General features: G+C 35.8%; 1 protein-coding gene and 1 non-coding gene across 2 annotated transcripts; both read left to right on the top strand.

Annotated features, from left to right (window-relative positions):
- The first annotated feature begins 11,383 nt into the window (after nt 1-11,383).
- LOC113344994 (U-box domain-containing protein 13-like) lies at nt 11,384-15,138 on the top strand. The gene is made up of 4 exons (XM_026588857.1): nt 11,384-11,806; nt 12,818-12,934; nt 13,065-13,514; nt 13,638-15,138. Exons 1-4 carry the CDS (start codon nt 11,489-11,491, stop codon nt 14,745-14,747), a joined length of 1,995 nt encoding a protein of 664 aa, XP_026444642.1. The 5' UTR covers nt 11,384-11,488; the 3' UTR covers nt 14,748-15,138.
- Nucleotides 15,139-15,320: 182 nt separating this feature from the next.
- Nucleotides 15,321-15,393, top strand: TRNAF-GAA. Its single transcript has one exon. It is a non-coding gene; the product is annotated as a tRNA-Phe (tRNA).
- The last annotated feature ends 3,653 nt before the right edge of the window (nt 15,394-19,046 follow it).

A 19,046-nucleotide genomic window follows, 5' to 3' on the forward strand; every position in this document is an offset into this window, starting at 1 on the left:
ACTAGTTAAAATGACTCAAATGAAACTAGTTATAGAGTTGTTCAATTGTTTATATTCTCATAGAAGTATATAAGACACAATCGAAGCAAAATATTTTTTGATTTACTCGAATCAATTCATGAACATTATAGCCACGATTTGCAAAAGATTGCATTCCTTAATTTATAAATGTATTAGTTCATGAACAAACCTATTTTAGAACATAACCCACTCAAGTATGCAAACGGGTACGCATACCTAAGTAGCTGGACTTGGTCTGACTTTTCCAGTATGCAAACGGGTTCGCATATTGTCGTACGTGACCAAACTCAGTTGAATTCTTCAGACTTGAATTGTTACACCGGTACGCATACGGGTATGCATACTAAGTTCCCGGACTTGGAATAACTTGCAACAGTTAGCATACAAGTACACATATTGTGTTATATCCAATCATGGTTAATTGTTATAAACTCCCATTTCAATCATTGAAACATTCTTAGAAGACAAAAATAGCTGTCTCACACAAACTATTAGCTTCAAAGAAATTTTCAAGTGATCAATAGATCAATACGAAACATTCTGAGTCTACATCAAATGACTGTCTTACACAAATCATGTAAGATGTTACCAGGATATTTTCACACGATCATATTTTGACTTTCATCAACAATATAAGATGAACTTGGTTAAAGCGAAAGCTTACCAACATATATTTCGAGAAATATGTAAGCGAGTTAAACTCATCTCGAAATATCGAATGTGTATAATTGAAGTTTGTATAGCTATACGACTTCTGTTTCAAATAGGATATAAAGTAGAAATAGACTTTTGAGTGATAGATAAGTACAAGTCTCCACATACCTTTTGTTGATGAATTTCCACAAGCGCTCACCTTAGTAGTTCTTCGTCTTCAATCGATGAACGCCGTGAAGTCTAAAGCTCAACTACACATTCTATCCCAAGCCAAGACTTAGATATAAGTAGACTAGAAATCAAGACTTACAGTTTTGGCAACTAAACTTGACAAAGCTTGAGATAGTAACGCTTGCGAGTTCGACCGAGCAGTGCTCTAACACAAACCTTGATCGATGGTTCGTGGCTTGCTATTCTCGATTTAGGAACATCAAATATTCAACACGATATTGCTTCAAATTCATATTTAATCGAAGGGATTTAGGGTATCCGGGTTCGTTTGGATCTACAAGATTATGGGGGAAAATACTCATTTCTTTTAGGAGCATCTCTTATTGAAGAAGAAGAAAATCAGATAAAATGGTCAGATTTGTTTTCGGATAATACTGTCACTCTTTGCTGCTATATATACGAAAATTGGATATATTTGCGGTTTATTGCTCTTTGTATTTGTCGTTTACGTGTAATTTTTATATTTATTTGCATTGATTAGGGTTATGATTATATTGTATTTTGATGTTTTTGTTATTCTTATAAGCGATCATGTAATCATGATTTTCATTTTAATAAATATAATATGTTGATTGACCAAAAAATAAATAAGAAATTGAAATATAAATTTAAATCTTCGACAAATGTTTTAGCGGGAAAAACGTAAATGGCTACATTTATTTTAATATTAATGGTTTATATAAGGATGTATTAACATTAATTTGGTCATCAACTAAATGAATATAAAACGTTAGGAAAGCTTATGGAGAGAGATAAAGAGAGAGTGTTAGTATATCATCTGATTAACTCGTTTCTTAAATGCTTCAGCTTTCATATGAATTGTAAGGAAATATCCCTAATTGAAGGAGGTATAGAACCAGGAGAATTCTTAGTAATCATGATAGTCTGGATGGTTGAAGTAATTCCCGTCCAGATAGTGGAATTGGATTGCCATATCGGTAGTTCTGAGAGCGTAGGAAGATTGAAAAGGCAATGCTAATCAAAATCAGATTTCTTAAATGAAAATGTATTTCTTAAATCTACTGAGAAACTGAACACCTTTTTCCATTAATAGGTACCGATCGATGATTTTCAATCAAATTCTAATAAATTTATTATGGAAGAAGATTTATGGCTTTCAACATCCACCCATTCCAAAATGTCCATATTACAACTCATATGAGTGTACTTCTTCCAAATTTAAGTGGATAGAAAATCACATTCTTGCATATTATTTGATAGTCTCACTGCCATCAAAATTCAAAATATACATATTTATCGACATTACTAAGAATGGTATTATTGTTTGTGTGCGCGCTAAAGATATCAAATTCTCTGTGAAGATTACTTGCAACATGTTAACCTCTACTGAAACTAGCGCCATTCAGGTAAATGGCAGGAATATCCAATCAAAAGTTTGGAAGTCTCTTTGGAAAATCAATGGTGTTCAATGTATAACACTTTTTGTATAGAAAAGATAATTAGCTACATAAATTGTGCCACCTAGATGCATTCATGAAGTCTTCAACAATGGTATTGAAATTTAATGTGGCTCTTGTGGCAGAAACAATAAGACAAGAAAGAACATTTATCGTGGGTACATACATGTTAGAGATGCATGGAAGGATATCAACATCAACATTGATGAAGTAAGAAATAATTGTAGCAGTGTATCTGAATGGTTTACTTCTTGGTTTGCTAATAATAATCAACATATGGTGAAATATCGATGGACTCACTCTCTAATGATTGGCACTTGGATTATTCGGAGGAAAAACCCGTAACGGTATTATAACCCTATGAACATAATTCATTATTTTCTTGTAAGTTACAATAATGATCGCAAAAATTGTTTTGATGGGGGATTACATCTGTGTTAGATCTGAATGGAAAACTCCTCAAGTATAAGTGTTGAATATAAATATTGATACCTATTTTGATTCAAATACTAACCTAAATGAAATTTTCTTGTGTTTGCATGATAATACAAGTCACTGCGGAGGCATCAAAGGAACGTGTGGAGTGGAAGTTTCAAGTCATAATGAAGGAGAATGCATGGAAGTTTGAGAGGCATTAAGTTGGTTTAAAGTGATGCAACTCACTAGTATTCATGTTGAAACAAACACAAAGTTACTTTGACAAGCAATAACAAATGAGGCTCTCATGGTTCATTGGGAGAACAAAAACATTGTGAAGGAAATTATACATCTTATGTTGGAGTTTCCTTTTTGATAATATTCTTTTGTTAAGCATGATCATAATGAAATGGTTGATGCAGTTCCCAGAAATGTTAAAGAAACAAGTAATGTTGAAAGTTATGATTGATTATCATTACTAGTTTGCATTATGTTAGCAAGAGATCAAAACTTTATTCCTTGATTTAATATAATTCTTTAGTTGTAAAAAGAAAATCCCTACCGAGGCCACATTGTAGAATTTTTTTTAAAATGTAGAGAAAAGTAATCTGGTGGTCAGTTGTTCTACAATGAGGTAGACAACCAAGACTTTCCAATGCTTCACATGTGAAATATTTGATATCAAACCTATCGGCGCGTAGAGAATGAGTATCCATTTGGGACGGATACTCGGTATTCAACCGGTAGCTCTTTGTCCCCCACTTTTGTTCTCAATTTATTAGTTTTGATATAAATAAACACAAACTAATTATATCTCGAAAAGACAAAAGGAAAATACTAAAGTGACTTTCACAATTATGTACATGGATTATTTCAATATTCCACATATTTTCGTATATAGATATATTAGAACTATTGTTAAAAGTGTGTTTATCACATGATACCTATTTTTGATAATTAAGTTACATTAATGCTCCTTATAAAGCATTGAAATGTCATTAGCAATCAACTCCATTGAAATAGGATTAGCAAAAAAGAGATGCGTATGCGCAAGGTTGTGAAATCGTAATATGAATCGCATATTGAATCATGAATCGAAAATTCATGGTCGATTTTAAATCGTAACTTTACCTACATATAATTTTAAATTATGTTAAACATTCAGTATGACACTTATAAAAGCATATGACACTTATAAAAGCATTAGATTATTAGATTTAGTCTTTAATGCATATGACACTTATAAAAGCTAATTAGTTTTAACATATCTCAAAAAAAAAAAAGCTAATTAGTTTTAACTAATGTTGACCAAGCAGAGAAACGTTACGAATTGCACAAAAAAAAAGAATCTACATGATTCATAAAAGATTCCATTCAAAAGTGCGAGCCAAATGGAAATGAAAAAATTTGACGCGAACCTTACGAGTCAAATCGTGACTCGTACGATTTTAAATACCTTGCGTATGCGCATAATATTAGTAGAGATTTTTTTTTTACACATGAAAACCATTGTGGGTTAGGATCAATAGGTGAAAAGAAGAAATGATAATCTAAAGTACATTAGGTGTTGGTTGGCAGAACTAATTGGTGAGAGTAGCCAAGTGTACGTGACAGCACCAGCTTGCTCAGGCTTCTGAACGTCTTTAATACCTTCGGTGACAACTACAAAAGTTTGAAGAAATTTGTAAGACATACATAAATAACATTCAAAATCAATAAATTAGCTAAGAAGAAGAAGAAATCAAAATAAAAAAGAAAGACCAATGCAAGGTGGATAACTTTTCGAGATTTATTGTGATCGTTGTTCTTTTTTTATATTTTTTTAATACTTATATGATTACACAACTATATTACTATACTTATAAAACAATAGATTGATTATACGTTGAATTAGAATAACTAACAACGAGTATATTTATACCACCAATATCATTAGTTCCCCCTTCATCTTCATTAGGTAACATGGCAATTATGAGTCTTAAAGCAGCTTATAAGCTCGTATGGGGAGTTTTAAAATTCAAAACCTTGAGTGAAGCTGCGATTTGTTGAAGTCTTCTATATTGGTACTTCTAAGTGGAAAATTTGTGTTTATCCAAATGGAGAAAACGAATCGGTGGAAGGTTACATCTCGTTATTCTTAAGTTATTTCGATTGACCAGAAACACTTGTCAACACTATGTTTTCATTATTCTATCAGTCAACCTAATTCTGAACTAGACATCCCAGATTCACGGTTCTTCGTGAAAAAAATGGATCATTTCATGACAATAACCAGGAAAGAACGGGTTGCGAGACTTTCACGGCGCATCAACAACTGAATGAACTTAATATTTATGTGAATTATGCTGTCGAAGTTGAAGTCGAAATTAGTTATAGCTGGGAGTTGGAGAATGAAGATAATATGAGAAAAGAGGATGGTACAATAATAATTGAAGAAGTTTGTGAATAATAGGTAGTAAGGGATGATTTAAGAAAGATTTTGTTCAAATTAATATGGAACTAACTGAAATTAAAGTTTAGGAAAGATTAATTTATGTTGAAATTGAATTGGTGCTTTCATCCTTTACATGTTATCGTCGATAGATTTTATAAGACTTATGTTTCTTTAAATGAAAAAAAAATGTTTTTCCAAAAACTTTATAAGTAGTTTGAAAAAAAAAACCGAGCCAGGGACCTAAACGAATATGAGCAAAGTTGGTTTATTAAAATGGAAAAAATATGGATATTCATCAGAGTGAAGAGTGACCATTTGATATCTAAGTGCATTATTTATATGTATTAATTTTATGGTTGAATCCATTTCCGTAATGTTTTTCTTTAGGTTTTACACATTTAGTTAACTTGTTTCTGTTTTGTATAAGATTTTTCAATTTTATGTGATCAATGTTGAAAGAATGAGTTTAATACGATCGTAATATAAAGATCACAATCAGTAAGGTTTTGGCCAATGACATTACCGATTTGTTGAGTGAAATTATAAAGAAAAACTTGAGGAAATCGGTTGGGTTTTGGTGTACGATCACGTTGATTATCAAAAGATTCGATTGTGGTCACCTTTTGACACAAAGTTGACTTCTAACTTGAGAAAATCCAGTTGTAGAGAGATTCTATGGCCTAGATTTATGAGATCTATATATGAAGACCCCTAGACTCTGAAAAGAACGTAGAATACACTCTACAACACTTGGAGAATAAAAAGATAGCTAGAGAACGAGTTGGGATATTGAAAATTCATTTTGAACACATATAGCTAAGGTTTGCTTTCTTTCTTGTGTATTTTATATGGGTCTTGAGATACCATAATGAACTAATTTTCCTTTATCTGTTAGAGATGTGATCCCATCTACCTATCTAAATTTTTACCTTGATAAAATAACTCAGTCGTTCGAACAACTACCAATAATCCTTTAACATGTAATGGCATTCCAAACATATGAAGTACTATAAGTTATAGAAATGCTTTAATAAAATAGGTCTCCATTTGAAGTATTTAGATTTAAAATATTTGAACCCACGACAAGCTAGAATAGGAACAAATTCTCCAAGCTAAGTGTGCAAAATTATATCTTAATTGCTTAAACACCCATGCATGTATATGATGAAAATATGGAGAAAACATAACTAAAGACAAATAAAAAAAAAACTAGAGAGTTAACGTGGTTTGGCGAGATATGACTATTCCACGAACGAATCCCCGTATCAAGATTATTTTATTTTGTTATAAAGATACAATAATCTATTTGTCCCATATTGGGTTTCTCCGCTCATCTTTATAGTGTTCACACCCCTTCTATTTATATCGTTGAGTTTCTACAACAAACCTTAATTTCTGAGATAAACTTCATTTGTGGTAAATAGAGGGGGTGTGAACACTACAAAGATGAAGTTCTTGACTTTGGTTTAGAGATAAGAATTTGACACACAAAATTCTTTAATCTATAAAAAATCACTTTACTACATTATCTACATGTGATATATAGACTACAATCGATAAAATAACATATACATTGGTGGTATATGGATTAGATTTGTGTATCGATCATTATGAATGGATGTGTACCTTTATCTGTGATTACAACTTGTGTAAATCAGGTTTAGCAACAACTCTATGGAGGCTCTGACTAGACATGTTTTGAACAGTGAATGTAATTGCCTGTGTCAGTTATCTCTGTGGATTGGGCCTTTGGGGTTAGCTTTAGCCTAGTGGGCAATCATGCACTGTCTACATGGAGCCCAAGTGTGGCCAATATCCGGAATAAGTCTTGTTTCATCCATGACCAGGATTGTAGCTGTCCACAAATCCTCATTTATGCCTGTGATTGCGGCCAGTTGAATCACATGGACTTGTGTCACTTTCGAGTACCTCATAGGACCCTCTCAATACAGCTAGTCTCTTATTAGATGTCTGAATCAAACATTATTTTTCTCTCTTGATTCATAATTTTTTCTTTCTTATCAACTTGAACCATGAATCATGGATTGTTTGTTAGGTATAGAAGATGAGTTAGGTTTTTTATTCAGTTTTTTGTAGTGTTAAGTCTTCTTCTTCTTTGGGTTGTGTGATCCAACTAAGTTTTGGTAGCATCAGCATTGCAAAAGGAATCTTGCCATGATAGAAACATCCAAATTCCCACCAGAAAATGATGCTGATTATTTGCTAGCTACCAGACATATATACACGCAGTCCATGTGCAACCCTCTAGTAGGTAGCTTTTGCCAAAGTGTTATCTATTTAGCTTGCATTTCTGTGGGTCAAAATTTTGATACTACAAACACCTAAAAGTTGAGGAAAAGAAAAGGACCCCCACCTCTAGGACTTGGTGTGTATGCATCAGGACAATCACTGTTGGTATCCCATGATCTATACAAGGAAAAAAAAACAGTTTTGCAGTTCAGGATACCAGGTTCAGAATCTAACCAGGGTAGAAACTATTAGCCCGGTCGTCGTAGGCTTTTAAGGGTTGTATGTTTAACTCTCAAGATATTCTATCTTTCTTTAAAGTTCGTCATAGGCAGGTTAAAACAATTTGTTCCCATAGAATGCTTTTGGGAGCCTCCGCAAATTAATGAGATGATGTTATGTTGTGATGGAGCGGCTCGGGGTAATCCTGGAAGGGCGGGTGCTGGCGTGGTTGTCCGTGATGCCAATGCTAATGTGGTTGGAGCTACGAGTGTTGGTTTTGGAGTACAAACAAACTACTTGGCGGAGTTATTCTGTGTGTTATTGTTGGTCTGGAATGGGCAATTAAGTTTGAAGTTGGAAATATTTGTATAAGAACGGACTCTATGAGTGCTGTCTTGGTTTTTTTTTTCCGGTGATGATACTGTTGTGCCTTGGTTTCTTAGACCAAGATGGGTGGCCGTGAAGGCAAGATACAGTTTCATTCGCTTTATTCATTCCTATAGAGAGGCAAAACTTCTCTGCAGATTGTTTGGCCAAAAGGGGTTGCTTGTTAGAAGAAGGCGAAGGTCTTAGTTATGATAATAGGCCTGATTTTATCTTGTCTATTGAATTACCAAATGTATCTTATTTTCGTTTCAAATAAGTAGTAAATTTTTTGAGGTTTCTCTGACCTCTTTTCTTATTACTTATTTTGCATTTGTAATCTTGCTATTCATTAATATTTTGGACTTACCAAATATTAGCCCGGTCGTTTCCGATGTGCAGCCGGGTCGGTACATTTGCTAACCATGGGATGACAAATTCTTGGGAAGTGGTTTGTTTTGCAGTTCAGGGTACAGTGTTCAGAATCCAGACCGCCTCAGAGCTAATAATCTTACTGGTGTAGCAATTGTTAGCCTGAATGGTGGCGGCGGTGGTTGCGTGTCGCCGGATTGCCAGATTGGTAACCATGGTTGTTGCTGGCCGAATCTTTTATGTATCGATTGATGGAAGGTCCACGTTGAGACATTGGTCCCAAGAGGGAGATAACTTAAAAACCCATAATAAATGAGCTGGACCAACTCATCTTCTTTTTTCCTCCTAAAGTTGGTATTTTATTTATTAATTCTTTATTCGGCGATTGGCTTAGAGAAAATATTAAAGAATTAAAAATATATAAATATAGTATAAAATCTTTGTTACAGCGAAAGCATAGTTGGTAAAATTAGATTTCACAAAATAATTAATTGGTTTGAAAAAACTGCCTAATTAAAATCGGTGGTGCTATTCACCTCCCTATTCTCCAGCTCCCTACTCTGTTCCCTCCAATCTAAACCTCACATTTGGGAAATGGTGAATTTCATGTATACCTGAATGTGATTCAAATCCTAGATATATGGTGTAGATTGGAGGGAGCAGAATAAGTAGGTGGAGAATATGGAGGTGAATAGCATTTCCGAATTAATTAAAATACCAAAAAATTGCCTAAAATAAGGTTAGATGTCTTAGTTAAAGCCCAAAGTCAAGTCGTCATGTAGCTGGCTTCCTTTTATGTGTTTCCATGGTGTAAATTTCCAAAATTATACCTCATTTACTAATCAAGTTCTGCTAATCAAAAATTTGAAACACTATGGAGTGAGACGCTGCTGACATCTTTATCCATTCGACATGTTTAGGATCTTACATTATTTTGTTATTTATTTTCTATTACTATCTAATACCTTTGGTGCTTCACTCTAAAACTTTCTTAGTTCATTTTCCCATATTATTTGCTTTCTCAGTTAACTATCAGCTACCTCTAGCTATTAAATTACCCTTATTAATAAATCGTTCAAATGCTTATCGGTGGATTTTAATATTCAACAATCAAATTCTAGATTACATTTGAAGTATTTTTTTTTTAAAGTTTTTTAGTTTTATTTTTGAAGCAATATACTAATGACCTGACTTCAAAACTCTTTAACACCAAACTCTTTATCGATCAAAGAAAAAAAATCCCGAAATCACGGTTACAAGCATGATCTCATAGCTTTCACCTAAGATTAATAGTGGTAAATTCCTGGATTTTCATAATACCATCATTTTGAAAAGGCACTTGTTTGTTCGTTAGGAAAACTCCCCCAACATTGTAACCGGAATGCCAAACAAAATTCTAGTCCAATTGACCTAGTCAATTGTCTGTATGCTCCTATTTGGTAATATAAATTATAGTTTGGTCCTAAAAATTATAATTTGGTCCTAGGGTGATGTCATGGATGATGTAAATGTCATCTTGTAGTGGCAGAAATACCCTTTTGGATAAGGACCATATATATAGTCAAAAAGTAAGACAGAAGAAATAATTCTCAGATTTATTTTCTCTCTACTATATTTTCAGATCTATAATTTCTCTCTCTTTTTTTTCTCTTTTTTATTTTCTTCCTGCTAGTGATGAAGAAGATGAAGATGATGATGAACGATTCTCTATTCTCTCTATTTTTTTCTTTGCTAGTGATGAATATGAAGATGATGATGATGATGATGATGATGGTGAATACGATGAAGGTTTTGCGCTTTTTTCTTTTTGTTGTTTTGCTCTGTTTTGATGATGAAGACGGTGAGGTTGAAGATTCTGCTGCTATTTATGATGATGATGAACCTTTATCATCTTCACATGCTTGGGTAAGTTTCAGATCTATAAAAGAAAATCAATATGACGGAGTTCATTTCTGGAATGAACTCTGGTTTGTGATGAAGATTTTGATATTTTTTCGTCTGTTGTTGCTGCTGATGATGGAAAGGATGAAGATGATGAAGATGAGTTGCTGCTGCTGATGAAGAAGATGAAGATGACGGAGTTCATTTTCAGGAATGAACTCTGGTTTGTGATGCTGCTACTGTTGAAGTTCATCTTCGTCGCTACTGCTTCTGAAGATGTAAACTAGTCTTTTCTTGATTTTAATCTGCTGCTGCATCCGTTTTGATAAAGACGACGATGAAACAGATTTGTTTGATAAAGAAACAACACGAGTTGATGAAGGCGACGATGAAAAAGATCTGTTTGATAAAGAAACAACACGAGTTGATGAAGACGACGATGATGAAAACGAGTTCTTTTCTTGATTTTAATCTTCTGTTGCATCTGTTTGATAAAGACGACGATGCAAACGAGTTTTTTTTCTTGATTTTCTTGCTACTAGTGTTGTTGAAGATGGTGGAGACGATGAAGATGATGAAGACGACAAAGATTTGTGATGAAGATGTTGTTGGTGAAGATGAACTCGTGCTTTGTTGTTGAAGACGACGAAAATGATGATGATGCAGTTCATTCCATAAATGAACTCTGTTTTTTTTTAAAGATTTTTATATGGAGTTCATTTCTGGAGTGAACTCTGTTTTTTTAGGTTTTTATATGGAGTTCATTTCTAGGAATGAACTCTGTATTTTTAGGTGATTTCTGAAAAAATAAGTAGAAATTAACAGGAGTTCATTTTGAAGAATGAACTACTAAAAAAAAGAATTAACACAGAAGGATATTTTTGTCCATTTAAATATTTTTAAATAATTATGAACCAAACAGTAAAGGCGTTTGACCAAATGACTAAACAGACATGGACCCACCTAAAAAAGGACCAAACGATACTTTTCCCTTCTTTTTTTGTCCTAAAGTTTAGAAACCGAGTCGTCTGAAGCCGCACTTTCCTAAGTCGGCTCGGCTTAACTCTGGTTAAGTCATCTCCTTCACCTCCTCTCTGTACTTACACACACACCACCAGCCACATACTCCCATCTCTCCCTTTTCTCTCTCTGAAAAACCCCTTTCTCTCTTAGAGTCTCTGCATCACCAGAGAGGGACTCTGCTTCTTCTCTCTGTGAGTGAGTAGTAATGGAGACAGGAGTGTTAGTACAGAAACTCATTGACACAATCAATGAAATCTCTAAAATATCTGATTACAGATTTGTTGTCAAGAAACAGTACACAAGTTTAGCTAGAAAACTCAAGCTATTGTTACCATTGTTTGAAGAAATCAAGGAATTTGTAGATCAGATCAATGTAGATACTCATGGTGAGAATCAGCAGCAGAATAATGATCACGATGAAGATGATGATGATCTGATGGAATCATTGATGGGTTTTAAATTAGCTCTTGATTCTGCTGATAATTTACTCACATTTGGTTCTCAAGGTAGCAGGATTTACCTAGTAAGTATTTTTTTGAACAAAATCTCTTTAGGTTACTTCAATTTGTGATTTTAGGGTTTTTTTTTTTGGGGTGAGATTGATTTGATTTTGATTGTTTATTGACTATTTTGTTAATTACTTGAATGCGGTTGAAATTATTTTGAAACTTTATGGATAAAAATGGAAAAAAAGTGATCTAATTTTTGTGTTTGAATATGAATTGTGAATTGAAGTTTTTAGGTCAGTAAAGTGAAACTTTTAGTCTACTTTTTTTCTTCTTCTGGTCTTGTTTTAATTGGTGAAACAAACAGTCACTGTTTGGGGGTTAGTCAATGAAGAATTGGAAAAAGATAGTGATGATTATTGGTGTTCCAATTTGGGTAGAGAAACTAGCCAATGGTTTTTCAGTCAAGAGGATACCATTCCAAGGATGATTAATTGACAATTGGGTCATGGTATACGTCGCTGAGGACTAATTTTGTTACATTGATAGTTCATGTGGAAATTTGATCCAGATTTGTCAATGATTGAGAAGTTGGTTGGTTGGCTTTTTTGCGCTGAGGATGGATGTATTTACCTTTCTAAACCTGGGTTCTGTATCCTGAGAGCATGGATGTGTACTCCTAAAAGATGTATTTAACATGGATTTGTAGATGGGTTTAACGCACTATAGATGGTTGATGTTTGCTGGCAAATTCTCTTTTGATGAACTTGGTACTTGTAACATCTCCTCTTTTGATAAGCTTCTCCAGTCGCATTAAGGAAGTGTTGAGACGTGATGTTTAGTGCATTAAGTCTTGAGTAGGCTGTGAGCTAAGATAAGATATATGAATCATTTGCCACATAATGTCTTCTGAAGGCAGCATACTCTATAGTCTACAATATTGTGTTTAACCTTGATCCGCAATTACTTTTAGTATGTGATTGTGGACTTACCGTGGATGTAGTTACAAGTGTAAAGTACTACCTGTACCTGCTGGGTTCCAAATTTGCAGCTCAAAACCTAAAGAGTTGATCCCTTTCATATTTCAGGTGCTGGAGAGGGAGCAGACAATGCGCAAATACCAGGAAATATCGGCTCGTTTGGAGCAATCTCTGAGTGGGATTATCTTGGGAAAGCTTGACATATCAGATGAAGTGAAGGAACAGGTACATATCCATCCTACAAAACAACTGCTGTTCTTGTTAATAACCATAGACTCGCCTTTCCCATGTTTTAATATGATAAATTAAATAGTAATTAGGTGGGTAATTAGAAAATCTTTTTCACTTTCTGCAGGTTGATCTAGTTGTTTCCCAATTCAGAAGAGCCAAAGGGCTGGTAGATCCACATGATGTGGATCTCTTTGTGGATCTTATATCTGTTTACAGAGAGAGCAGTGGTGCAAATGCAGATCCGGCAGTCTTAAGGAGATTAGCCGAAAAATTACATTTGATGGACATAAATGACCTAAAACAAGAGTCAGAAGCATTGCATGAGATGGTGGCCAGCAAAGGTTGTGATCCTGGGGGAAGAATAGAAAAGATATCAATGCTACTCAAGAAAATCAAAGATTTCGTGCTGTCTGAAAGCCCTGATATTATTAATGGTGAAAAAGTCACTCCTTCAAGTGAAAAATGCCAGGCATCAAATTTTAAGAATTCTAAATCTCTTGCAGTACCAGATGATTTTCGGTGTCCGATATCACTGGAGATGATGAGAGATCCTGTCACGGTCTCAACTGGGCAGGTATTCACACATTATTATTATTATTATTATTTTTTTAATAAAGACAGTAGTACAGCTTGATCCCGTGCAGTTGTCTTTTGAATTCCGTCTTTTAATGTCTACTTGACTTTGCATTTGCTGCAGACGTATGAACGTGGGTGCATTGAGAAATGGGTTGAAGCAGGGCACGTTACTTGTCCGAAGACACAGCAAAGCCTTACTAACTTGACCCTCACTCCCAACTATGTCTTGCGTAGTCTCATATCTAAGTGGTGCGAGTCCAATGGTCTGGAATCACCCAAAAGAACAGGAAATTGTGGGGCCTATACCACTACCTCTTTCTGCACTCCTGCGGAACGTGCTAAAGTTGGTGTTTTACTTCGCAAGCTTCAATCAGGGAATCTGGAGGATCAGCGATCTGCCGCTGGTGAGCTTCGTCTTCTCGCCAAGAAGAATGCTGACAATCGTATTTGCATTACTGAGGCTGGTGCAATTCCGCTACTCATAGGACTGCTTACAACAGTTGATCGCCGTACCCAGGAGCATGCTGTTACTGCACTCCTAAACCTTTCCATATGTGAGGATAACAAAAGTTGCATTGTAACATCTGGTGCTCTACCTGGTATAGTTCATGTGCTCAAAAAAGGCAGCATGGAAGCACGTGAGAATGCAGCGGCCACACTTTTCAGCTTGTCAGTTTTGGATGCCAACAAGGCCACAATCGGCTCATCGGGTGCCATCACACCGCTTGTTGCATTACTTGAGGAGGGTAGTCAGCGTGGTAAAAAGGATGCAGCAACTGCACTCTTCAATCTATGCAAATACCAAGGGAATAAGGGAAAGGCAGTTAGGGCAGGATTAGCACCAGCACTGTTGAAGCTTCTAAAAGAGCCTGGAGCTTCAATGGCCGATGAATCAGTGGCCATACTGTCGATGCTTGCAAGCCATACGGAAGGGAAGGCAGCTATTGGAGCTGCAGATGGTGCATTACCTACCTTAGTGAGTTTGATTGGAAGTGGTTCCCCTAGGAACAGAGAAAACGCAACTTCAGTTCTTGTTCGTCTGTGTTCTAGTGACCAAAAACATTTAATCGAAGCACAAGAACTTGGGATAATGGGTCCACTTGTTGACCTGGCTGAAAACGGTACAGAAAGAGGTAAAAGAAAGGCTGCACAGTTGCTAGAATGTATCAACAGGTTCATCGAAACCCGGAAGTTAGCTGATGCAGAAGCCACCGAACACGTTCAGGGGTAAGCAGACCCGTCATCATTCTTTTGGTAAGAGCGCGTAATATAAGACGAGTTCACTATTTCTTCTCTTGGTTTCTTGCCGCTGAGAAACTAGAAAGGATTTTGCTTGTGATTAAGAAGGGGAGGTGGCAAATCACCTGCCCTTGCATATTAGGTAATTCATTTTAGTCTGTCTGAGGGTGCAGTCTATTATTCAAATCAATGGATGAAGATTTTTAGAGCCATCCAAAGAAATCAGAGGAAAGCTAACATCATCATGTCATTGACATATATGTGCAATGTATAAATGTTCCATTTTTTACTACTACTACTACTACTTTGTAAACAACCTCAATTTTTTTTCTTTCCCAAGGAAATATCAATGTGTCATTTTATTTGGCTGTTCTTTTCGGACGGAAATTTATTTATTCTGACATAATAATGAGAAACTGTTGATGATCAGCTGCATAATGTTATGGGATTCTACCTTCGGCTTGGCAGAATAGGCTTTGTCGAATAAATCTTGCAGTTCTGTGATCTAGGATAATTGTATTTTTTACAGTAGTAATAAGATTTAGTTAGAAATGATGACACAAGCGCGGGGATAGCTCAGTTGGGAGAGCGTCAGACTGAAGATCTGAAGGTCGCGTGTTCGATCCACGCTCACCGCATTTTGTTTTAGTGTATTTTTTCTTCCTTTTCAGTATCTCGCTCTTTATTTATTTTTTTACTACAAAATTTCCAGGAAACCGAGTTAAAAAGAAAAAAGAAAAATTCTTAACTGTATATTTGAAATCTCTGGAATCTATAAATATGAGTGTCCCAAACTCAAGTTGGCTCCTTGGCATTGTTTCCCTTTAGAGTAGGGAAGGGTATGTAGGCAGCCGCAATGAGTTGCAGCATTGCCGGTCCAGTACGTTGTCGCTCATATCATCTAATTGAGGGATGATTGCGACATACTGGCCTCTCATATCATCTGGCTCGGTAGCTCGATGCAAGAGATGATTGTGGCCAAACTTGATGAGGCAAGTTGCATTCCATTCACTGGATGCTCATACTTTCTATCAAGGCGTTCAACATGGGTTAAAAACCCGAGTATCGTAATTTAGCTCAAGAGGAGTCAATTTTGATTGGAAACGACCCAAATATCAACACATGGTCACCAGAATTTAGCCAAATTCCATCGTTTAGGGCCTCAAAAGGCCGTTTTTGCGGTTTTAGGAAGGTTTTTGTTTTCTTAATAAACCCTTCGCGGAATAAGGGTAAGTTGGAACGGTGTGGAAGCTAAGTTAGCTGCATCATGTTCCACGAGCATGTTTGCCAGGGAAAATGGACGTGCATTTGCCTAGCTTTGAGGCCCGGATCTTAGCTTCATTATGGCGCATCGGGGAAGTTACGGCCTGCAGGGCAACGCGCCAAAGGCATAATTTTCTGGTCTGTCACACTCTCTTTCACAAGGTCAGTTTTCCCTTTGTATAGGGTATTACATAGTGGATGACAGCTAAGACATCCCCTTATTTCGGAATGACCGTGCGCTATTATCGCACACATATACTAGATAACATCGCAGATCTTCCGTACTTCGCACATATTCTCACATTTTACTTGTGATTATGCTGACTTCATCTGATACGTCATCTTGGTTTAGCCGTGTGTGACTCAACCATTCCTACCGGCAACCCTTCGAACCATTGTAAAGCTTCCCCTGTCAAGCTTGCTGGAAAATACTTGCACAATAACGCATCGTTCTCTTCCCACTGTAATAGAGATCTACTATATGCTTTTATATATTGTATCACACCGGCACTTCCATCAAATATGTTGGTAAAATTAGGCAAGCTGCATTTTGGAGGTATGGTCGCAAGCTGTATTCTTCTGGCAAAAGGTGTTTTTCCTGCCTCTTCTATCGCTTCATCCAAATTTCTCCTTCCGCCATCTTTTCGTATCTTCATCATTTCTCTCAATTCCGCCATTTCTCTAAGAATGTTTTCGCTCACTGTTTGGTCTAAATCTTGCTGCATAGGTCTTTTTAGTATTTCTTGTCTTATTCTATTTTCTTGATTATTTTGACGCATAGCCTCTTGAATTTCTCTTTCTTCAACTTCTTCTCTTCGTCTCCTACGCCTTTCCCTATCAATTATTTCACGTTCGGCTGCGTCTTCTAACTCACGTTGAATTTCTCTTTCAACATTTCTCTTCCATGTAATAGTAACCTTCCTTGCTCTGTATCATTCTCTTCATTATTTTGCTCATGATGCGTGCGATGATGTTCCCCTGTATGTTGGTATCTATTGTTCCTTTGAATTTCAACTCTGCGATCTGGTTCACGAGGTTTTTCATATATGTCATACTCTATTCTTTGTTCCATGCGTCTATCTTCGCGCCGATTTTGCAAGTTATCATGTGTTTGTAGATTTTCATCAATAAACTCTAGATTTTGTTCCCTCCTTGTGTGTCTCTGAATAGATTGGCTTTGTCTTGACGAACTCTTACTAGTCCTTGATCTTGATCTTGATCTTGTACGCTTTGTACTTCTCGATCTCCGATCTTGCAATCTAAGATTTTCTTCCCTTATATCATCATTTTGTCGTATTAAATTCGCACGCATTTCATCTTCTCTCCGTCTTTCCGCAATCAACCTTTGCCTCAATTCCTCAATTGTCATATTTCCTTCATCACCTTCTATCATTCCTATCTTTACAGTTCTTTGCTCTTCCTCTTTAATTGAATTCGTATGTGCAGTATGAATACTTACTCTATCGTAATCAATATCATTGTTCTGCGCCTGTGTACGTTGAGGTCCAATCGGAACTTCATTTCTTTGATCATTCCTTTCCTCCATCTCTGGATGATTTGGAATCTCACCTCTTCTTCTGTCAGCAATTCTTTTACTTCTCCTTGCTGCCGTTTGTTTGACAACAGATTCAAGTCGTACCATCACCATTTCTTCGAATTAACAATTCAAAATCCTAGATTTTAATTTTCTGGAATTGAATTTCTCAACAAGTTCATCAACACGGTATATCACTCGGTCCCTGTTTCTAGCGCCAGATGTAGTTGCAGGAAATCCTACAACTACACAATATAGGAATCTATGAATTACTAAGTAATCATGGTAGGAATTATCTTTTTATTATGTCAAGATCTCAAGATCAATTACAAAATAATATGAAACCCTAAGTTTTCTTTACACAGACTTTCTCTCTCCTAATTTCTTGACCAAGGATTCTAAAAGATCTCTCTCTTTCACAAGGTCAGTCTTCTCTTTATATAGGGTATTACATAGTGGATGACAGCTAAGATATCCCCTTATTTCGGAATGACCGTGCGCTATTATCGTACACATATACTAGATAACATCGCAGATCTTCCATACTTCGCACAGATTCTCACATTTTACTCGTGATTATGCTGACTTCATCTGATACGTCATCTTGGTTTAGCCGTGTGCGATCAGCTTCGCTCACATTACATCTTCTTTTCTTCGCATAACTTGTATGTGTGATACTTCATTCAAACAATGTAAGTAACTCATTAGTTTATTTCAATGTCGAGAGAGAAACATTTGGGGAAGAACAGATGCCAGGCTATTTTCCTTCGAAATCAAGTAAGACTAAGACTAGTTTGTACTTTGTGAGTGCAAGGGTCATTTGTATTATGTTGAGCTTTTTAAACACTGGGATTACTTGGATCCATGGATCAGAATATATGACAGGACCAATACTGAATAGCATATGAAATACTCTATCGATACAGAAAGATTAAGAGAGATATGTTTGAAGAAGGTTGGGTATTTTTCCTTACAAAGGATTTCAAAGTGTTACTTATGGATGGTGAAGAAAAAGAAGAAGAATATGAGTCGCCCAAGTTGTTTTTACAAATCGGGGATAAAGTTCTTTCTTGCCATCTAGGAGATTTGTCGAGCGCCCATAAACTTCTTTATAGAGAACCTGCAGTACTCTTTGTTCAAGGGGATTCGCTAGTCATTAATGCTTTCCAATACATCAAGTCATTCCCTTCAGTTTGGTGATGAAATTTAATGCTTTCGTCGACGGTAGCTCACGTCAGTTGTACCGACCTTTCCTCTGTGTCTAGTGTTGGTTCGAGCATTGGCCAAAGAAAACAAACTGACCTTGATATTTACGTGCTACGCATTTTTTTTGTTTTTCATCTATCTAAGAGGGTTGTCAATTGTTTGAAATAAGAGTGTATATGAGATTCCAATGAAACATCACTCTATCTTTCATTACATTATCTTTGCTAATTATCCGATAATCTGTACAAGAGTTGTCTTAGATTTTGATACGTAGATCAAAACTAAGAT

This window comes from Papaver somniferum, unplaced genomic scaffold (assembly GCF_003573695.1).
Source record: "Papaver somniferum cultivar HN1 unplaced genomic scaffold, ASM357369v1 unplaced-scaffold_80, whole genome shotgun sequence".
NCBI lineage: Eukaryota > Viridiplantae > Streptophyta > Magnoliopsida > Ranunculales > Papaveraceae > Papaver > Papaver somniferum.